This window comes from Ahaetulla prasina, chromosome 10 (genome assembly GCF_028640845.1).
Source record: "Ahaetulla prasina isolate Xishuangbanna chromosome 10, ASM2864084v1, whole genome shotgun sequence".
Lineage (NCBI taxonomy): Eukaryota > Metazoa > Chordata > Lepidosauria > Squamata > Colubridae > Ahaetulla > Ahaetulla prasina.
The window spans coordinates 15,815,975-15,839,175 of NC_080548.1; the positions used below are offsets into that span (position 1 = coordinate 15,815,975).

At 46.0% G+C, this 23,201-nt stretch overlaps 1 protein-coding gene across 1 annotated transcript in view; it reads right to left on the reverse strand.

The window, feature by feature from the left end:
- MAP3K6 (mitogen-activated protein kinase kinase kinase 6) overlaps positions 1-23,201 on the reverse strand; it is a 77,252-nt gene that overhangs the window by 14,309 nt on the left and 39,742 nt on the right. The window contains exons 10-18 of the mRNA XM_058196505.1: positions 21,235-21,385; positions 16,503-16,610; positions 14,975-15,024; positions 13,311-13,406; positions 9,880-9,958; positions 7,588-7,721; positions 6,403-6,530; positions 1,420-1,556; positions 1,184-1,289 (exon numbers count right to left, since the gene is read on the reverse strand). Of these exons, the coding sequence (XP_058052488.1) occupies positions 1,184-1,289; positions 1,420-1,556; positions 6,403-6,530; positions 7,588-7,721; positions 9,880-9,958; positions 13,311-13,406; positions 14,975-15,024; positions 16,503-16,610; positions 21,235-21,385 (989 nt within the window). The remainder of the gene's footprint in view (positions 1-1,183; positions 1,290-1,419; positions 1,557-6,402; positions 6,531-7,587; positions 7,722-9,879; positions 9,959-13,310; positions 13,407-14,974; positions 15,025-16,502; positions 16,611-21,234; positions 21,386-23,201) is intronic.

The following is a 23,201-nucleotide window of genomic DNA, read 5'->3' on the forward strand; positions in this document are numbered from 1 at the left end:
TTATACTTCTTTTCAATTTTGGTAAGCTAGCTCGCTTGTCAGCAGCTAGGAGCAGCTTCTGTTCATTCTACGGAGCGAGACCCTGGAAATCTGCTTGCTGGTCGCAACCGTTCTTGCCTGGGGCAGTTCATAAATCTACCCAAGGCCGATTTCTCTTTTTGCCGAGCTCCCAATTATTGATTGCCCAAACTCTTCTGACACGCTGATCTGAACTTAATTATCTTACCCTGTTCGTCTCTCTCCTATTATTCCCGATCTTCCTAGCTGGTTCCTCCTCAGCTGCCTGGTGAGCTGAAAACAGCTGCCAGGCTCTTTTCAATGCAAAATTGAATCCAAGAAAGATTAGCAACTTGAGAAAACAAGCCGAGGTGTCTGCGGAAAGTTTGGTTCTAATCTATTCCTTCGAGGATGAAGACAAACATCCTCTGATCTTAGGCTTATTGATTGCTGGCATTTTTAATATTGTTGTGCAGCCGATTATATTGCTCCCTCTAATGGTGATTTCTACTGGCAAGCGCTGAGAGAGAGAGGGGGGGGGGAACTGAATGGACCATTGACAAACAAGAATTTTGCCTGTCAGCAATCCAGGAAAATTAATATGTTTGCAAAGTAAATACGAGTCATGTGGAATGCTGAATGGCAGTTGAAATAAAAATGATGTGCAAGTGTGCGCAGGCATGCTCACAAGAGTGTGCATGCATGTGTGTATAGAAATATGTGTTCACATGCATGTGTGTATGGAGGGGGTATATGCACTTGATTGTGCTTGGATAAACTGCAATGCAGTTGAAGATGGTGTACACAAATTGCTAATAACTTGAATTTGGGGTAAAGAGCAATTAAAACAAGACCCTAATCAAGGAATAGTATAGGTTCTCCTGCTTGAGCAAGGGGCTGGACCAGAAGATCTCCAAGGTTCCTTCCAGCTCTATTCTATTCTGAAACAAGACCCTAATCAAGGAATTACCAAGTCCGACGAACAATCCAATAGTAAACAACAGCCTATTCAAGGAACCACCAAAAACACTGACAGTATATAAAAAGAGAGCAAACCCCATTCCGCTCTAGCACTGATGATGTTACCAAGTTTGGTGATGAAATGTTTGCAAAACATCCAACCAAGCTCAGAGAGCACCAAGGACCCCATATTTAAAATGTTCACTCGTAGACCCTAATCCCTTACCTGTGAATGTTTCAGTGCTTGGGCTGATCCCAGCCAGCCTTTTGGAAGTGCCGAAGTCTGAAATTTTTAACACTCCACTATAAGTGTTGATCAAGACGTTGTCTCCCTGTCAATTATAGAAACTGTTGCTTTAGAGAACCAGGAAGTCTCCAAGATCTCCAAGAGCAGAAAACATGGGTGGGGGGGGGGGAGGTTAGCAATATCAAGCCATCCCCCAATGGGGTTTGGTTCCTCACCTTGATATCTCGGTGGATAATCTGGTTATCATGGAGGTAGCGTAAACCTTCTAGGATTTGCTTAGTGTAGAATACAATGGTTGGCTCGTTGTCCTTCAAAGGGCCCCACATGGACCGCAAGAGAGAAGAGAGGCTTCCTAGATGGGGAGATGGGAATAGTGGTGGGATTCAAGTCACTGAACAACCGGTTCTCTGCCTTAATGATTTCTTCCAGCAGCCAGGTCACCAAACAGCTCAGAAAGTTAACAACCGGTTCTCCCGAAGTGGTGCGAACCGGCTGAATCCCACCACTGGATGGGAAGGGAGGAAGAACCATGGGGAATTAGAGAGGCTATTTCGCACGGGAAACAAATCTGCGAGAACCAATTGCCCACAAGCCACACGGATGACATGAATTTTGGAGGCTGGAAGAGCGCACAGGCGCACCTCGACTTACAACAGTTTGTTTAGCAACCACTGAAAGTTACAACAGTACTGAAAAAAAAAGTGACTTATGGCCGTTTTTCACACAACCGTTGCAGCACCCCCATGATCGTGTGATCGAAATTCAAGACGCATGGCAACTAACTCATGCTTATGACAGTTGCGGTGTCCTAAGTCAGGGGTCGGCAACCTTAAACACTCAGAGCTGCAAAGATCCTAACCGGAAGCCCCTGTTCAATTCTAGAGCTAACCGGAAGTCCAGTTACCCTGTCAGTCTCCTCCTAGCACTGCATCCTTTTTTCTCTGCTGACTGGAAGTCTGGTTCCCCCACCATAAGAGTCTCCTCCTAGCTCAGCATCCTTTTTCCTCTACCTGTCCTGACCGAAAGCCCTATCAATTGTGGAGCCAACGACCAGCAACAGGGAGCTGCAGCAGTGGGATGAAAGAGCCACGTGCGGCTCCAGAGCTGCAGGTTGCTGACCCCTGTCCTAGGGTCATGTGATCCCCTTTTGTGACCTTCTGACAATCAAAGTCAATGGGGAAGCCAGATTCACTTAACAGCCGTGTTACTATGAGCTGCGGTGGCGCAGTGGTTAGAGTTCAGTACTGCAGGCTATTTCTGCTGATCAATGGCTGCCAGCAGTTTGGCAGTTCGAATCTCACCAGGCTCAAGGTTAACTCAGCCTTCCATCCTTCCGAGGTGGATAAAACGAGGACCCAGACTGTTGGGGGCAATATGCTGAATCGCTTAGAGAGAGGGCTGTAAAGTTCTGTAAAGCGGTATATAAGTCTAAGTGCTATTGCTATTGCTACTAACTTGCCCACAGTGATTCACTTAACAACCGTGACAAGAACGGTTATAAACTGGGGCAAAAGTCACTTGACAGCTGTCTCCCTTAGCAACAGACATTCTGGGCTGAATTGTGATCGTACTATCTGTATTCAGTACGCCACAGGGAAAGGAAGTGAAGGGGGTGGACTTGTCACAAAGGTGGAGCCAGAGTTTTCTGTCGCTTTATATCCCGCCCTTCTCCGAAGACTCAGGGCGGCTTAGACTATGTCAAGCAATAATCTTCATCCATTTGTATATTATATACAAAGTCAACTTATTGCCCCCAACAATCTGGGTCCTCATTTTACCTACCTTATAAAGGATGGAAGGCTGAGTCAACCTTGGGCCTGGTGGGACTTGAACCTGCAGTAATTGCAAGCAGCTGCTGTTAATAACAGTCTGTCTTAGCAGTCTGAGCTACTCAAGGACCCCTTGAGCAGAAAGAGTTTTGTAGAAGTACGTAAAACAGTCTGGAGCTTGGCATGCTTTGCGTCTCTCTTAAGAGTTTGGGGGTTTTTTCGTCATTTTACAACCCACATTAAATACAAGTCAAGGTCTAAACTTCAACGTTCGTGTGTTGTTGTTTTTTCTTCTTCTCATAGCCGAATAGCTAGGAAACGTACCGCTTGCTTTGGCAATTAGATCTGGAGGGGGTTCCAGGAGGCAGAAGAAAGAGCTCAAGATGCTTACCCAGTGTGATAAGAAGCATTTACTTTCTGATCCTTAGCATAATTGATCCATGCATGCTGTGTCTTCCTAAAGGCCCTCGTTTTAATACCCACCGTAAGATGGTAAAGGATGATCTGTTTGAATCTGAGCACGCATTTTTTTTTAATGAAAGCTACATTTCCAAAACAGGCATGGGAATCAGGGCTGCTCGGTTTACGCAAACCCGCTTTTTTAGCACGTTCACTAATTTTACAGTGCAATTCTCAGCTCAAAAAAAGGTGCATATGAAAACATGAGGGGAAAATACAACGGACGCAAACTCAGCCTGTCAGAACCAAAACAAGCGGTTTAAGAATAAGTAAAGGTAAAGGTTCCCCCTTGCACATATGTGCTAGTCGTTCCTGACTCTAGGGGGCGGTGGTCATCTCCGTTTCAAAGCCGAAGAGCCAGCGCTGTCCAAAGACGTCTCCGTCCCCATGTGGCCAGCATGACTCAATGCCAAAGGCGCACAGAACGCTGTTACCTTCCCACCAAAGGTGGTCCCTATTTTTCCACTTGCATTTTTTACATGCTTTCAAACTGCTAGGTTGGCAGAAGCTGGGGCAAGTAACGGGAGCTCACCCCATTACGCGGCACTAGGGATTCGAACCGCTGAACTGCCAACCTTTCGATCAATAAGCTCAGCAGCCACTGAGCCACCCTTTGGTTTACGAATACAAAGTGCAAAAAAAAAAGGGGCATTCCGGGAGAAAAATGCTCATCAAAAACCGGCAGAGATTTTCAAATGGATTTTTGCAAAGAGATTTTTTGCAAAGGGAACAGAAACAAGGTGGGAAATTTAAAAACTGAGCAAGATCCAGTAATGGGTTCATACGGCCCGACTGATGAAGTTTATGTCTAGTACTGACAGAAAATCATTGGCACAACTCCTTCTGTCTATCTCTTGTTTCTATTTCCTCATACAACTCTCCTGTAATGTATTTCTATATTGCAATCCATCTCATCTTTATAAGGAAAGACAGGGGGAGCCGTTCCCAAAAACCCAGAAACCCACAATATTAGCAAGTAAACAGGAAGGAAGTAGCCTATCAAAGGCCATTGGGAAATGACCAAATTGTCAACAATGACACAGACAATTCAGCCAAAGCTCAGTCCTTTATTTGCTCATACCACACAGACAGACCCATGCTACCCTGATCTAATTGATGTACCCTGAGAGATTCTAGGGAGTGGCTGTCCTCAATCTCCTAAATGTCCTAATGGTAGGATCAACCAACCAACCAGTGGAACGGCTTGTCTTTAGAAGTTGTGGGTGCCCCATCGCTTGGAGGCTTTCAAGAAGATACTGAATGCCATTTGTCCAAAATGGTATTGGGCCGTGATAGCGAACCTATGGCAGGCGTGCCACAGGTGGCACACAGAGCCATATCGATGGGCACGTGAGTGTTGCCCTAGCTCAGCAAATGGGCCATTTCCGGCCTCTGGAGAGCCTCCGGAGGGGTGGGGAAGGCCGCTTTCGCCCTCCCCAGGCTCCTAGAAAGGCTCTGGAGCATGGGGAAAATGAAAAATGGGAATTCCGGTCTCACTGGAAGTTGGCTGTTTCCAGCCTCCGGAGGGCTTTCAGGGGGGTGGGGAAGGCTGTTTTCACCCGCCCCAGGCTCCAAGGCTTTCTTGGGGGTGGGCGAAAAACGGGCCTACCAGGCCTACCGGGCCATTGCATGCCAAAAGTGGGAGGACTGCAGGGAGGGTCTCGTATCCATGTGTGGGGGGTGGGGCACATTGAATTATGGGTATGGGCATACACTCGTGACACCACCCCCCACTGTGCTCCTCCTGCTTTTGGCACGTGATGGCAAAAAGGTTAGCCGTCACTAGTATAGGGTCTCTTGCTTGAGCAGGGGATTGGAGCAGGTCAGTGGTCGCCAACCTGTAGGTTGTCAGGAGATTGTAACTGGGCTACAGAAATGGCCAGTGAGCGCATGTGTGCGCACCGCATCTTCACTTGTGCGAGTGTGTGCGCGCATACTCCATTTGTGTGAGCAGCAGGTGCGCGTGCACACTGCTCATTTAAATGGAGCTGCGTGTGTGTGGGTGGTGGCTCTGCCAGCGAAAATGGAGCTCGGGAGGACTACATGCGGCCCTCCCAGACTCCGTTTTTTTCCGCGACAGCCTCCTGCAGTCCTCTGCCAGTGAAAACGGAGCACCCCCCCACACCAAGCTCAGTTTTCACTGGCAGAGGACTGCAGGAGGTTGTCACGGACAAAAACAGAGCTTGGGAGCCCATTTTTGCTCGCAGAGCACTCAAGGCGCTCCCCAACACGAGTGATGTCAAGCTGGCTACTCCTCCCTGGCCATGCCCCCCCCAAGGATCCTGATGCGGCCCTCAATGAAATAAAGTTTGACACCCCCTACCCTAGACTCTCTCAGGTTCTATCTATCAGAGTAGAGGGTTACAATAGTCCTCGATTTACAACCATTTGTGTAATAACTGTTTGAAGTTACAATGGCCCTGAAAAAAAGTGACTTACGACTGTTTTCCCACATTTATGACCTTATGACACACTTATGAGCATTCCCAGGGTCACATGCTCAGAATAAGGAGGCTTGGCAACTGGCGTGTATTTATGATGGTTGCAATGCCCCAGAGTCATGTTTCACCCTACGTCACCTTTTGACAAGCGAAGTCAATGGGGAAGCCAGATTCCCTTAAAAAACCATGTTACTAATTGAACAACCGCAGTGATTCACTTAACAACTGAGGCAAGAAAGTCATAAAATGGAGCAAAACTCACTCAACTGTCTCGATTAGTAATGGAAATATTGGGCTCAATTGTGCTTGTAGGTCAAGGACTCCCTATATAACTTTACTCTGGCAAGATTCTGTCCATTCTGTGTAAGCAAATAAAAAAAAATTGGACTCAACTGGATTTCACTGTGACCTCTTTGGGTTTGAGCTCAATACCGTCTTTCTTATTCTTATCCACAAGACCTGATTTTGCTGAAAGGAATCCATTCCCACCCTCACCAGGGTTTCAGAATCGCATCTTCTGCTTACTCACCTCCAGGCACTTCCTCCATGAAGATTTTGAGGAAGCCATTTTGACTCACAGAACCCAGATAACGGACAATGTTCCTGTGCTTCAGGCGCTTGTGCAAGGCAATCTCTTCATGCAGAGGTTGTGAATACCTGAGAAGTAAAATCAACAATGAAAGGCCCAGGAAGAGTCTTCCAAGAACAAAAAATCCCTGCCAAAGGATGGGAGGGGAGGACAAAGCCAGCACCTCCCACCAAATGATCTGGAAATGTCTTCTCTGTCCACAGTTCCTACTGGGTCTAAATTCTAAGACAACTCGCAGCGGCCAACTCGGCATTGGACAATTCAATGAGGGATAACTCACTAGAGAAGTGATGGATAACCTTTTTGGTGCTGAGTGCCCAAAGCATGATGTGCCCGAATGCACGCTTGGGTCTGAATCCCCAAAATGCAATTTGAATGCCCTCTGTGCATACACGTGAGTCCCCCGTGCATGCCTGCATGCCCCCCGCACATGCATCTTCTCCCCGCACCCCATTTTGGCTTCCAGGTTGATGCAGGCAGCTTTCCAGGCCTAAAATGGGGCACTGGGGGGGGGGCTTGCGCAGTGCCCTGTGCCCCATTTTGGGCGTGCAAAGCCTCCTACACCCACCCACGGCCCCCTGTGCATGCGCGGCAGAGATTCGAAGACCAACTGGCCGGCGGGAAGCACACACGCATGCGCGGTGTAGCTAGGCTGGGGTGACAGCTGGCATGCCCTCAGAGAAGGCTCTGCATGCCACCTGTGGCACGCATGCCGTAAGTTTGCCATCACGGCACTAGAGGGACAAGTGAATTGCAATGGCCCTCGTTTTGCTTTAGCTTGAACCTTGAACCTAAAGCAAGACAAGACTCGCTGAAATTCATTTGTCCTTCTCTTGAGTTATCCCGTGTTAAATTGTCCCGTGGTGACAGTGGTGGGATTCAAGTAATTTAACAACCGGTTCTCTACCCTAATGATTTCTTCCAACAACCAGTTTCCCAAACTGCTCAGAAAGTTAACAACCAGTTCTCCCGAAGTGGTGCGAACTGGCTGAATCCCACCACTGCGTGGTGAGGTGTCTTATGACAAGTTGTCCCATGGCAAATTGGACGTGGCAAGATACTGTAGCTGGGGTGAATTGACCGGGGCACATTGGCCATGGCGAGTTTTCCCATTTTGGGTCCTACCTGCTATCCCGCTCCGGAATCTCTTTAATAGCAATGCGCACTTGGTTGCTGCGGTCTCGTCCGGCATAGACCACCCCGTATGTCCCTTTCCCCAAAATCACCCTGTCGCCTGCTTCAGTGTATTCATAGTCGTACTGTGAACATGAAAGCATAGAAAGAATATAAGGAAGTGCAAAACCTGGTCGGAAGGCCTTTGACACACAAACAGCTCTATAATTAGCTAGAGTGATTTTTGAGGCCTGGGGCAGACAATCCAGGAAAATGTGACAGATCCTGGGCTCCTTAAATTAGTTCCTTGACCTCAAAACATGGTAGAAGTCATCACTGCTCAACCTTCAGCTGCCAATCCTGTCAAATTCCATAAATGGAATGGGGATAGTTACACTTATTATTATTTTTTTATGCAAGCAACTTTGTACTGTATTGAAGTTCGTCTCCAACATCCTATTTTTCCGATGTTGTAAAGCATTCTCAGATGGTTTAAGACCATTTTTTTTTAATTATTACACAAACATTTTTAAAGGCACCAAAGTTGAGCCATGGTGGCGCAGTGGTTAGAGTGCAGTACTGCAGCCTACTCCTGCCGGTAATTTGGCAGTTCAAATCTCTGCAGGCTCAAGGTTGACTCAGCCTTCCATCCTTCTGAGGTGGGTAAAATGAGGACCCAAAATTGTTGGGGGCAATTTTGACTCTGACTCTGTAAACCGCTTAGAGAGGGCTGTAAAGCACTCTGAAGTGATATATAAGTGTAAGTGCTATTGCTAAAGTTCCACCTTGTTTTTCGGTCAAAATAGTGTTGAGAAAAGTGGAGTTTCACCACCCTCTACATTCTACAACCAAGACTAAACATTGAAATGAGTGCAGCTAAAAACTTTAACAATTATTTCTCTAGATGCTGATTAAAAAGGCAAGCTCATGTACCCCATTAAATTTACAACCGAAATATTACACTTAAGAGAAAATAGGTATGATTGGAACAGGTTTTCATTTAAATATTCATTATCCTTCACTTTTTATCTAAAAATTATATGCTCTTCCATACTCAGGAAAAACTGCACTGTTTGGGATTCCTTTGGGTGGCATTCCTGAGGTTGTCGCAAGATGACAAAGCAACATGGCACGGTTGTGTTTTTCTACACTGCCTTTCTTTATCCCTTTTCTTCTTTGGAAAACTGTGCCCAGGTGAGGTTTCCTCATATTTTTTCACTTCAATGGATGCATAAAAAGCCAAGGAAATTGCAGACCAGTGTAGGAAATGTACACAATAAACGGACTCACTCATTAGCCTTAGCAAATCCATTACAGAGATAAAGTGTAAGAAACTTGTAAGCCATCAGAGAAAATTTCACCATCTCATCAATAGTTTTCCCTATTTGAAAAAAACACATGGAAAGCAATGTCTTTCTTATCATAATTTTGAATGGTAGAATAGAATAACAGAGTTGGAAGGGACCTTGGAGGTCTTCTAGTCCAACCCCCTGCTTAAGCAGGAAACCCTACACCACTTCAGACAAATGGTTATCCAATCTCTTCTTAAAAACTTCATGTGTTGGAGCATTCAAAACTTCTGGAGGCAAGTTGTTCCACTGATTAATTGTTCTAACTGTCAGGAAATTTCTCCGTAGTTCTAAATTGCTTCTCTCCTTGATTAGTTCCCACCCATTGCTTCTTGTCCTGCCCTCAGGTGCTTTGGAGAATAGCTTGACTCTCTCTTCTTTGTGGCAGCCCCTGAGATATTGGAAGACTGCTATCATGTCACCCAATGGGTGGGTTTCAATTTTTTTTACCACTGGTTCTGTGGGTGTGGCTTGGTGGGCGTGGCTTGGTGCGTGTGGCAGGAGCAGGATACTTTAAAATCTCCATCCCCACCCCACTCCAGGGGAAGGATACTGAAAATCCGCATTTCCTCCCGATCAGCTGGGACTCGGGAGGCAGAGAATAGATGGGGGCGGGGCCAGTCAGAATTTTTACTACCAGTTCTCTGAACTGCTCAAAATTTCTGCTACCGGTTCTCCAAAACTGGTCAGAACCTGCTGAAACTCCCGTCTGATGTCACTTCTAGTCCTTCTTCCAGCAACCGTTCTTTCTATTTTTTAGCCTTTAGGTTGTGGATAAAGATTCAGAAGAGAATTTCAGCACAGCACCAAAACAAGATCTTTGCACGGGAGCTATTTTTATACTGAGTCATCTCTGGAGCTGGCTAGGTTTGTTGTTTCCTTCTTCTCTCCTTGTGAAATCCTTCCTAAGAAAACCACGAAGGCCTGATTCATAGTGCCTTTCCCCCCAATTCACCTCTAGTTCCACTGGAGAGCTGCACCAATTCCCTTCTTCGCCCATCTCTGCCATGAAAGAATGGACCAGTTCAAAAAACCTGAAATAAAAGAGTAGGAGGAAGGAAAATCTCAGGGAACAATATAAGCTCATGAAACGTCTTCATAAAGACTGATACTGCTTTAAAGCAAACAAAGTGCCTGAGAAGCTTAGAGAAGTCTAAGTCTAAGAGAACTCTGTGGTCTCTTCTCATAATCCCAAAAGCTTTAACCAAAAACTTTCTACTATTGACCTCACCCCCATTCCTAAAAGGACTATAAGGGGCGTGCATAAGAGCACAAACGTGCCTACCGTTCCTGTCCTATTGTTTTTTTATTCTTATACATATATGCTTATACTTCCTCATATTTCCTCATATATATGTTTATATACTATATAACCATTTTGTGTGATGCTTATGTATATTGTTGTGACAAAAATAAATAAATAAATAAATAAACAAACAAACAAACACAGTCCATCTCCAGAGATGTTGGCCAACAGCTGTCATTGTCCCCCATCAGCTTTTGGTAGTTAAAAGGGATGGAAGATGTAGCCAACACATTAAGACGGACATGAGTTGGGGAAGACTGCCTCCGGGAAGTGGGAAGTCGAGGTCCTCCAGGTATCTTAGACCAGAGGTGTCCACTCATGGCAACTTCTAAGTTTTTTGGACTTCAACTCCCAAAATTCCCCAGCCAGCCAGTCATGCAGGCAGGGGAATTCTGGGAGTTGAAGTCCACAAGTCTTAGAGTTGCCAAGTTTGGCGACCCCTGATTTAGACTATAATTTCCATCAGTCTAGTTCTAGCTTTAAGCACCGGCATTTGGTGACCTGGTAGTCGAGTCTGCATGAAGCAACAGCCTATATCCTTTTTAAAAAAATGTCATTAGCATCCTAAACAGCATGTTATATATTTGATGGTCGTTTATTCCGGTAATTTGTTTTTGGGTCATTTTTTTTTTTAGTAAAAATAATGCCAAAGTGCAATTCACCCTTCAAAACTGCTTTTTTCGAAATTGGCAATTTAAAGAGATGTGGGTTTCAACACCCAGAATTCCCCAGCATAGCCTAGCTGGCTGGGGAATTCTGGGAGTTGAAGCCCACACCTCTTTGAGCTGCCAAGTTTGAAAAAAAAAACACTGTTTTTAAAATTACTTACAATCCCACTGGAAATCAACGGGGAAGTATTTGAGGATGTGATTTCTTTTTCGTTTATTGCCCGCACGTTTTCAAAGCTTCGCAGCAACCCTGAAGCTAACTGTCATATTTTTAATGCTCACCCTGAAATAACCAAAACAGTGGCAAAAGGTTGCCAGGTACCGTTTGGGTGGTACATTATTTACATCTGGGCTATTCTAGTATCTCCCTTCCTTAATTAGGTTTTTGATCTTTGCAATTCACAGCCAGTCCTCCCATTAAGCTTTGATTGACTCGGGACATATAGTTAGCCAAACTGTAGCCTCTGTAATGAAAACACAGTTCTTCCTCCCAGCATGCCGTGGTCCTGTCTTTCCTTCACAAAACATGCATCAGGGAAGGAGCAGATGACAAATGAAATGTACCGTATTTTTCGCACTATAAGACGCATCGGACCATAAGATGCACATTAGCTTTAGAAGAGGGAAACAAGAAAAAAAAATCTGCCTCTGCCTCCCAGCATCCATCCAGTATCCATCTGGCTAGCGTCCTTGCAGCATACAGCAAACAGCCTGCCTTCTCCGTATCTGCTGCCTCTGCTGGGGTATGCTGGAGCCTTTGCTGCCCATCAGCTGATTGGTGGTTGAATAGACCTCCCGGAATACCACTGATCAGCTTTCTAGGTGGTGGGGATTGCCGTAGCCTATTGCCACTGCCACTCACCGCTACGGCAATCCTCACCAACCTAGCTGATTGGTGGTATTCCAGGAGGCTGATCCAACTGCCAATCAGCTGCTCAGCAGCAAAGGCTCCAGTGTTTCTTGGCAGTGGTGAGCGGCGGCAGCGGTAACAGGCAGTGGCGGTGAACACTGCCGCCGCACTAACCCCCCTCCCCACGCCACAATATTCGCTCTATAAGACACACAGATATTTCCACCCATTTTTTGGGGGGGGAAGGGAGTGCATTTTATAGTGTGAAAAATACGGTATATTTCTACCGAGGCTGTCTTTATGATTTTACAACAATGCCCATTTCTTGAAATTGCTATTTCTGAAGCAGATCGCCCAATGAGTGCTGGATCTGCTCTTAAATACGACAGTGAAAAAAGGAGACTCTTTCAAATCCATGGAATGAATCATAAGCTGGAAGGGACCTCAGAGGACTTCTAATCCAACCTGCTGTTCAAGGCGGGAGACCTTACACCATCCCTGTCAAATGGTTGTACAGTCTATTTTTGAAAACACCCAGTTATGGAGCACCCACAGTTCGAAGACACAAGCTATTCCCACTGATTCATTGTTCTATCAGAATATTTCTCCTAACATCTAGATTGGATCTCTCTTTAATAAGCTTCCACCCGTTACTTCTTGTCCTGCCCTCTGATTCTTCTGAGAATAAGTCAATCCCCTCTTCTCTGTGAAAACCCCTCAAGAACTGAAAGACAGCGACCATGTCTTCCCCTCCCAAATCTTCTCTTTGATTGGCTAGCCCAGGGGTCTGCAAACTTGGCTCTTTTAAGACTTGTGGACTTCAACTCCCACACTTCCTTGAAGTCCACAAGTCTTAAAAGAGCCAAGTTTGCAGATCCCTGGACTAGACACACCTAGCTCCCTCAACTGTTCATCGTAATAGTTTAGCCTCCAGACCCTTCATCATCTTTGTTGCTCTTCTCTGCACACTTTCTAAGCCAGGGGTGTCAAACTCAAGGCCGAGGGCCGGATCCAGCTCGCAGGATACATAGACCTGGCCCGCGGGAAACAGCAAAGGACCAGCCCGTGGTGTCTCTGCCAGCGAAAAGAGAGCTGGCAGAGCGTGCAACCTTCCTGAGCTCTGTTTTCACTGGCAGAGGGTTGCAGAAGACCGTCGCAGCCAAAAACGGAGCTCAGGAGCCTGTTTTCACTGGCAGAGGTCTGGGGCCACCACAGGCGCTCCTGACATGAGTGACATTGAACTATAGGACACGCCCACCCTGGCCACACCCACCCTGGCCCCCTGAGGTCAAACACAACCCTGATGCGGCCCTCAACAAAATCGAGTTTGACACCCCTGTTCTAAACTCTTGACACTTTTTTTAATATCGTGGTGACCAGAACTGTACACCGTGTTCCAAATGTGGCCTCATTCTACTGCCAGTGCAGTAGAGAACAGTATTATCATTTCTCGTGATCTTGATGTTCTTCCTCTGTTGATAACAGCCCAGGACTGCACTGGCTTTCTTTCTCTTTCTTTGGATCTTGGCTTCTGTTGGCACCCTCGCCTCACCCTGACTCACCAGCGGCAGTGATTTTGGGTAGGGAAGTATAACTGGAAATCTTCAACTGTATGCCGCACATAAAGGAAACAGCATCGTTCGTCGCACTTAGAAATGCTGGTGCAAAAAAAGAGAGAGAAGAAAAGAATTCAGGCTGGCACGTAACAGACAAGCCTTGAGGGAGAAGGCGGCTTGATCCACAGGAGGAGAATTTCAGTTTGGCAGGAATATCCATCCCTTCAGTAAAAAAAAAAAAAAAACACCAAAAAAACCCCCAACAACAACCAGAAACTTGACTTATCCTTTCAAATTCCTTCATCCCGCATTGTCTGCTGGCCTCAAAAGCTTCCTGATCAAATACTATCTTTCTCTGCGCAGGGAATGTTTTATGAGCTGCTGATGTATTTTGCACGAAAGTATTTCCTTATCATTGTTCGAACAATGCTGGTTTAAAAAAAACTTTGGGATGCGAACGTCCCTTACAGACTGAACGCCCCTTGGACAACCTGTTAAAATTAACCTTAGGAGATTTAGGTGAGGGTTTAAAAAGGACTTTTCTTGGCAAGAAAGATAAGCCAATGCCTCTGACTTCCAGAAGGAAGCTAAGGAAATAATCTTACATTAAGTTTTTTGCAACTGACCATATTGTCTGTGATTGCCATTTTGTTCAAGTTGCCCTTTATATATTCTTCAAACATACAAATATGTCCATTAGGGCCAAAAGTATAGATCCGTGATGGCAACCCTATGGCAAGCGTGCCACAGGTGGCACGCAGAGCCCTCTCTGTGGCCACGTGTGCCAGCTGCTCTTCTGATTTCCAGTGCACGCATGCCTACCAGCCAGCTGATCTTTGGGTTTCTGGCACTCTGGCGCACGTGAAGACCAGCTGGCCAGCGCACATATGCATGCCGGAAACCCAAACACCAGGTGATCTTCAGGTTTTCACAACTCTGGCACACATGCACATTCCTGTTTGGGCACTCAGTGCTGAAAAGGTTCACCATCATTGGCATAGATTGTTAGTAAAGGTAAAGGTTCCCCTCACACATACGTGCTAGTCGTTCCCGACTCTAGGGGGCGGTGCTCATCTCCGTTTCAAAGCCAAAGAGCCAGCGCTGTCTGAAGACGTCTCCGTGGTCATGTGGCCAGCATGACTCAACGCCAAAGTTGCACGGAATGCTGTTACCTTCCCACCAAAGGTGGTCCCTATTTTTCTACTTGCATTTTTTACATGCTTTCGAACTGCTAGGTTGGCAGAAGCTGGGACAAGTAACGGGAGCTCACCCCATTACGCGGCATTAGGGATTCGAACCGCTGAACTGCCGACCTTTCGCTCAACAAGCTCAGTGTCTTACCCACTAAGCCACCGCGGCCTTAATTGTTAGACAGGCATTAATTCCATTCGTACAATGACTAAACCTGGTTGCTGAATTAAACAATTTTCTGGATTCGTGCAATATAGTGAACCATACTTTAACCAAATCGGCTGAATTTCCAGAATATGAAAAGTATATGAAAAAATATCAAGGTTTAACCCTAATCAAGCTTAGCAAGTTGGCAAAATGTGTGGCTTTAAGTGTGACATGTCTACAGTAAGCACAATTCGGAAATCTGCTGGATGTTGAGTTAAGCAGAAGGCCAGCATTTAAATGCTCTCTTCAAAAATGGCAAAAATAATTGTTACCTGATTCCACGGATGGAGGATGCGGGAAAAGTCCAGGTGGAAATTCCTTCCTATAGAAGCCAAGAGAAACACCCAATAAGCAAGTAACCCTAGAAGCAAAATTCCCAATCACTGGAAAATTGTAAGAATGGGTAATCCTCACTTAATGACCACAACTGGAACTGTCAACATCATTGCTAAATGAAATATTGCATAACCTCGTGGAATTAAGGCTTCACTTCCATTGTAGTCATTAAGCAAATCATCCAGAGTCATTGAGACATCATGTGACCATGACTTGCAATTTTACTGCCGGCTTCTCCATCAACTCTTGAAAACTTCTGAAACTTGAAACTTGAAAACTTTCAACAACTGTTGAAAACTTCTTCAGCTTCAATAACAACAATACAAGAGCAAACAATAGATTTAAACTTAATGTTAACCGCTTCAATCTTGATTGCAGAAAATATGACTTCTGCAACAGAGTTGTTAATGCTTGGAATACACTACCTGACTCTGTGGTCTCTTCTCAGAATCCCAAAATCTTTAACCAAAAACTATCTACTATTGACTTCACCCCATTCCTAAGAGGTCTATAAGGGGCGTGCATAAGAGCACATACATGCTTACCGTTCCCTGTCCTATTGTTCCACTTCATTATATCCAATTAATACAGTTATTACATACTTATGCTCATATATATGCTTATATGTTATATAGTTATTTCATGTTAATGCTTATATACATTGTTATGACAAAAATAAATAAATAAAATAAAATGTTCCAGTAATAAAGGAGGCAGCAAAAAAAAACAAAACACCAAAAAAAACCCCACCACAACTCTGCTTGTCGGAAGCCAGGTGTGAAATGCACAAATGATGATCACGTGAACATTGGACCAGGGGTGAAATCTAAAAATTTTCCCTACCGGTTCTGTGAGCGTGGCTTAATTGGTGGGCGTGGCTTGGTGGTCAGGTGACTGAATGGGCATGGCCAATAATAATACATAATAAAAATAATAAAGTATACAAAACTTGGGAGCGCACCAGTCTACCTTCTTTAAAAATAGAGGCACCGGTCTACTAGCCGCCTACAGCGCTGATCAGCTGTAGTGCGGCCCTTTGAAGGGCCGCGGCAGTCATTTAAGGCCGTTTGCAGCTGTATCACCACCGAGAGCTTCAGGGACAAAGAAGAGGAACAGCGAGGCGTGGGCAGTGGGGGAGGGAGAGGGATTTTTGCTACCGGTTCTCCGAACTACCCGCCCCCATCGCTACTGGATCGCGCGATCTGGTCCGAACCAGAAGCATTTCATCCCTGCACTGGACGCTGCAACAGTGATAAACACCCTCCCGCCGGTTACAAAATGCCTGAATCTTGATCATGTGACCACTGGGGACCCTGCAACGGTTGTAAATGCAAAGGCTTGCTGTATAGCGACTTTTCCAATGCGGCTGTAACTTTGTATGGTTGCTAAACAGGGGAGTCGTTAAGCGAGGACTAGCGGGCAGCAAGCAAAAAAAGGAAAATGAAGCGAAATCACTGAAAGTACCTCTTCCAGGGAACCGATGTAGCTTAGCGTCACTGATTTTCTGATCTCCTGGTTGCACACAGAGAGCTGAGATGGTTGCAGCACTTTGCTCAGGTCGAGAATCAACACCTGTCAAGAAAGGCAGCAGCCTTCAACTCTGATGGTTTTAAACAGGGGAAGATTCACTGAATTGCCCGAAACGAGGAGGAGAATGTGAAATCATCAGGGGACAAGAGCAGTACAGTATTTGGTTATTGGAAGGCTGGACAAGAAGGGTACCAGGAGGCAGAGCCTAGCCAGGTGGTAACACAATTGGGATGAAGGTTGAACTGGGAACACAATTGGGATGAGGGTTGAACTGGGAACACAAGTGGGGTGAGTGTTGAATGAGCAACACAATTGGGGTGAAGGGTGAACTGGGAACACAAATGGGGTGAGGGGTGAACTGGGAATACAATTGGGGTGAGGGGTGAACTAGGAACACAATTGGGGTGAGGGGTGAACTGGGAATATAAGTGGGGTGAGGGGTGAACTAGGAACACAATTGGGATGAGGGGTGAACTGGGAACACAACTTGGGTGAGGAGTGAACTGGGAACACAATTGGGATGAGGGTTGAACTGGGAACACAAGTGGGGTGAGTGTTGAATGAGCAACATAATTGGGGTGAAGGGTGAACTGGGAATACAATTGGGGTGAGGGGTGAACTGGGAATACAATTGGGGTGAGGGGTGAACTAGGAATATAAGTGAGGTGAGGGGTGAACTAGGAACACAATTGAGATGAGGGGTGAACTGGGAACACAACTTGGGTGAGGAGTGAACTGAGAACACAATTGGGATGAGGGTTGAACTGGTAACACAATTGGGGTGAGGGTTGAAATGGTAACACAATTGGGGTGAGGGCTGAACTGGGAACACAATTGGGGTGAGAGGTGAACTGGGAACATAATTGGTGTGAGGGTTGAACGAGCAACACAATTGGGGTGATGGTTGAACTGGGAACATAATTGCGGTGAGGGGTGAATTGGGAACACAATTGGGGTGAGGGTTGAATGAGCAACACAATTGGGGTGAGGGGTGAACTGGGAACATAATTGGGGTGAGGGTTGAACTGGTAGCGCAATTGGGGTAAGGGTTGAACTGGGAACACAACTGGGGTGAGGGGTGAACTGGGAATACAATTGGGGTGAGGGGTGAACTAGGAACACAATTGGGATGAGGGTTGAACTGGGAACACAATTGGGATGAGGGTTGAACTGGGAACACAAGTGGGGTGAGTGTTGAATGAGCAACACAATTGGGGTGAAGGGTGAACTGGGAACACAAATGGGGTGAGGGGTGAACTGGGAATACAATTGGGGTGAGGGGTGAACTGGGAATACAATTGGGGTGAGGGGTGAACTAGGAATATGTGAGGTGAGGGGTGAACTAGGAACACAATTGAGATGAGGGGTGAACTGGGAACACAACTTGGGTGAGGAGTGAACTGGGAACACAATTGGGATGAGGGTTGAACTGGGAACACAAGTGGGGTGAGGAGTGAACTGGGAACACAATTGGGATGAGGGTTGAACTGGGAACACAAGTGGGGTGAGTGTTGAATGAGCAACACAATTGGGGTGAAGGGTGAATTGGGAACACAACTGGGGTGAGGGGTGAACTGGGAATACAATTGGGGTGAGGGGTGAACTAGGAACACAATTGGGGTGAGGGGTGAACTGGGAATATAAGTGGGGTGAGGGGTGAACTGGGAACACAATTGGGATGAGGGGTGAACTGGGAACACAACTTGGGTGAGTGCTGAACTGGGAACACAATTGGGGTGAGGGTTGAACTTGAGAATCACTGCCTCTATAAGGCTACCCCTGTGCATGATATTTTAAGGTATTCTGAAAAAAAGGGGGTGTCCCTTCCCAAAAGCAATTACAGCCCCATTTCCACAAATGACAAAATGGAAGGATACTGTGTAGAAAGCAAAGGTAAGAAGCAATGCATTGTAAGGAAAGAGAGTGACTTGGACTATTGCTACATGCAGAAGCAAACAAAGGGAGGGGATGAGCAAGGCAGAGTCGGGGTTTCTACAAGATAAGCTGGGACAACAGAAAGGGGAGAAACACAGATAGGAAAGAGAAAGAGAGACAAATCGTAACAAGAGGCGGTTACCTGGACTACAACTTATTTCAGCAATAACAAAAGCTGTGCTCCTCCAGATGATGTTAAACCCCCAACTACCATCAGCCCCAGCCAATAGGGCCAGTGTTCAGGGATGATGATGCGTGCTGGACTCTAACATCATGCGGAGGGGCCATGGCTTAAGCAACCCTGAGTACTAAGAATCGATGCAAAAAGAAACTTTTGGCAGAAGAGAGAATCCCATCGCGTCCTTGCACTCTGCAAACATCCGTTCTGCAAAGCTTGCCCTGAATTTGCTTCCGTTTGAAGGAAGGAACATAAAACAGAAAAGGAAGTGGAAATTTCCAAATATCTGAAGTCAAGCTGGGTAAAGTGTTGCATCATCGGCAAAAAGGATGAATCCAAGGTACTTCTAGTTAAAACAGATCTTGAAAAGAAGGTTGTGAAAGACCTGCCGGCCACTGGCACTGTTTTCAGCAAGCACAAATTTCTCTCTGAATAAACCTGGGCATTTTCCATACATAACGTTCGTGGCATTTTTGTGCGCGACTGACTTTTATACAGGCAGTCCTCGACTTACGACCACAATTGAGCCCAACATTTCTGTCGCAAAGCGAGACAGTTAACAGCAGTGGTGAAATCTGAACCCATTTACTACCAGTTCGCTAGCTGCGCATGTGCACTGTGTATGCATGGTGCGTGCGTGTGCACAGGGCATACCAAAAGGAGTCATGGGGTAAGTAGAACAGCGCACGGGGGAGGTGATCAGCTGTGGTGCGTGATCCTTTTTTTTTTTTACTTTTAAAAGCATTTTTTTACAACCTACTTGACCAAATAGGTTGTTTAAAAAATGCTTTTAAAAGTTAAAAAAAAGGCTCTGACGATCAGGCAGCTCAGCTGGGATTTTTTTAACCTTTTAAAAACATTTTTTACAACCTATTCGGCCGAATTGGTTGTAAAAAATGCTTTTAAAAGAAAAAAAGGCTCTGACGATCAGGCAGCTCAGCTGGGATCGTCAGAGCTTTTTTTTTCACCTTTTAAAAGCATTTTTTAAAAGAAGCGGCAAGTGGGGAAGCTGGCGACCGGGCATTGGGTGGGCATGGGCAGATGGGGGCCAGGGATTTTTGCTACCGGTTCTCCGAACCACCCACTGCCATCGCTACCAGACCGGCCGGTCCAGTCCGAACCGGGAGCATTTCAACCCTCCTTTAACAGGTTAACAACTTAACAGGTAACAACTTGACAGTTCTTCAGTGAACTTTCCCCCATTTTACCACCTTTCTTGCCACAGCTGTTAAGTGAATCACTGCAGTTGTTAAGTTAGCAACATGGTTGTTAAGTGAATCCGGCTTCCCCCATGGGCTTTGCTTGTCAGAAAGTCGCAAAAGGGGATCACGTGACACACACACACACACCCGGGACATTGCAACCGTCGTAACTATGAGTCAGTCGCCAAGTGTCTGCATTTTGATCAGGTGAGCGCGGGGATGGTTGGAACGGTCATTAAGTGTGAAAAACGATGGCTTTTTTCAGCGCCGTTGTGACTTTGAACGGTCACTAAATGAACTGTTGTAAGTCGACGGCCAACTGTATTTTACTGATTTTATTTTTTTGCACGCTAGTTTTGCAAGCACTTAAGATATTCGGCACAATGGTCCCAACCACCACCACCCATCGTGTGTTTTTTTGGCATGGGCAAAATTGAGAGAGGTTAAAAAAAAAATGGGGAGGGAAGGCAAAAGTTGGTTCATGGTTGAGACCAGAAAAGCCCATGTTAAAATTTATTTAATTTATTTATTTATTTAATCATATTTATATACCGCCCTATCTCCCAAGGGACTCAAATTTGCTCATCTTCAAATGTGATCCAGCTCAATAGCTTTCCCATCTGTCTTAGGTGGACAAATCTAAGTTCAAGAATGGCATTGCTTTAAACCAGGGGTCTCCAACCTTGGCAACTTTAAGCCTGGCGGACTTCAACTCCCAGAATTCCCCTGTTCTGTCCCCCTCGCCTCAGTCCGAGCGATGGCTTAATTAGCCGGCACTATCAGCTCTGGCAGAAAACTAGTGAGCGTATGCCAAGTGTCTCTGTTATCTTGATGCCGATGAGTCAACAAACAGTACTTCAGCTCTAGTCAAGCAGTTGCCTGCTACGAAGTGGCATAGCAGCCCTTGCTGCTTTTACATCCTGTGGGGTGTGGCTCCATGACTCAGCACTTCCTAGGCCTGCCCCACCCCTGCTTCTGTTGTTCCCGCCTCTCCTGCCTACGAAACCTAGGGTCCAGCCAGGCCTGATTGCCATCAGCTGGATCTGGAGGCGTGGCCTGGGGGGGGAAAGAGTCAGGGGATGGAGGCCTCGTTATCTCCTCCACCTGGCCTGCCTCTGGCTCCTGGAGCTGAGCCAGGGAAGCCGGTGCTCCCGAGGTAAGTCCTGATGGCCCTTCCCCCTCACTTTCCAAGTCACTTTCTGGCAGGGGGGCCGGCTCGGGGGGGCGCAGACACAACATCCCCAGCCAGCAAAGCTGGCTAGGAAATTCTGGGAGTTGAAGTCCACCAGGCTTAAAGTTGCCAAGGTTGGAGACCCCTGCTTTAAACAAGCAGGACTCGCAGCTTGCTTACCAAACAGCTCTCCGTGGAGACGAAGGGCTGGCAGGACTCCATTAAAAACCCCAGCCAGAAATCAACCAGCTCTTGTTTGGGTGTCCACGTGTCAGGGACGGTGTTGAAATGATTGTAGATTGTGTAAGTCTCCTTGATGGAAGTCAAGTACCTGGCACAATTACAGAGAAAAGGTGAGACAAGAGGTGGAGACAAGAAAAAAGGCCAACGGAGGCAGGTGTTTATTTATTTATCTTATCTGCGTACACCCACAACAATAGAGCGGTTCACCCTTCAAGCTATCACTCCCCAAACTGCACCAAACTTAAGGTTTCAACTCCAAAGCACCAACAGCTGTATTGGTATTCAGCTGGTTCAGACAATCGGTAGTGGCGACCTGTGGGTGGGCTTATTTAGCCACATTTTCTAAACCGTGTGCATGCATGCAAGCCGCGGGAGAGAGCAAAGCGCATGTGCAGGAGGTATGTGCAAGCACGAAGTGCACACTCACATTTTTAGTACACGGCGAACCAGTGGTAAAATTATGTGAAACATAACTTCTGACCAGCAGCATTTCCAAGGTGGAAAATAAATGGTTTTGTACCAAACAGTGGACTTATTATTTCAACCTTTTTTCAAAGACTTGCCAGAAATCACTATAGAACATATTTCCCAAACAAACAAAAAAATATGCATTTGTTCCTGCCCACTGTATAAGAGTATTGCATCAAAGGACATAGGACAAAGGATAGCAGTGTTCCAATATCTCAGGGGTTGCCACAAAGAAGAGGGAGTCAAACTATTCTCCAAAGCACCTGAAGGCAGGACAAGAAGCAATGGGTGGAAACTCATCAGGGAGAGAAGCAACTTAGAACTAAGGAGAAATTTCCTGACAGTTAGAACAATTAGTAAGTGGAACAACTTGCCTCCAGAAGTTATGAATGCTCCAACACTGGAAATTTTTAAGAAAATGTTGGATAACCATCTGTCTGAGATGGTGTAGGGTTTCCTGCCTGGGCAGGGGGTTGGACTAGAAGGCCTCCAAGGTCCCTTCCAACTCTTTATTATTATTATTATTTATTCAATTTTTATACCGCCCTTCTCCTGAAGGACTCAGGGCGGTGTACAGCCAAGATAAAACAAAACGATACAAAAATATACAATTTAAAATACAAATTAAAAAACTTATTATATAGGTGGCCTAAAAACTTTAAAAATATATAAACTAAAAACCCCATTAAAATTAGTAATAAATTTAAAACCAATAAAATTTAGGCCAGCCCCGCGCGAATAAATAGATGTGTTTTCAATTCGCGGCGGAAGGTCCGAAGGTCAGGTATTTGGCGTAAACCCGGGGGAAGTTCGTTCCAGAGGGTGGGAGCCCCCACAGAAAAAGATCTTCCCCTGGGGGCCGCCAGCCGACATTGCTTGGCGGACGGCACCCTGAGAAGTCCCTCTCTGTGAGAGCGCACGGGTCGGTGGGAGGCATGAGGTAACAGCAGGCGGTCCCGTAAGTACCCAGGCCCTAAGCCATGGAGTGCTTTGAAGGTGGTAACCAAAACCTTAAAGTGCACCTGAAAGACCGCAGGCAGCCAGTGCAGTCTGCGCAGGAGCGGTGTTACACGGGAGCTACGCGAAGCTCCCTCTATCACCCGCGCAGCTGCATTCTGGACTAACTGAAGCCTCCGGGTGCACCTCAAGGGGAGCCCCATGTAGAGAGCATTACAATAATCTCTGTTGTTGTTATTGTTATTGACATACGAAATAATTGCTGGAAGTGCAAAAAGGTATATGGAACTTATTACCATTTATGGTGGACATGTCCATCTGCAAAAAAAATTGGGCTGAAATCAGAAAATGGCTGGAAGAATTAACTAACCAACACATAGACTGGAAACCAGAGGCTGGTTTTTTTTTTGCTGGGAATACTCAAGAGGAAATATAGTAAAGAAATAAGGTATCCAATCTTACACATAATAACAGCCGCA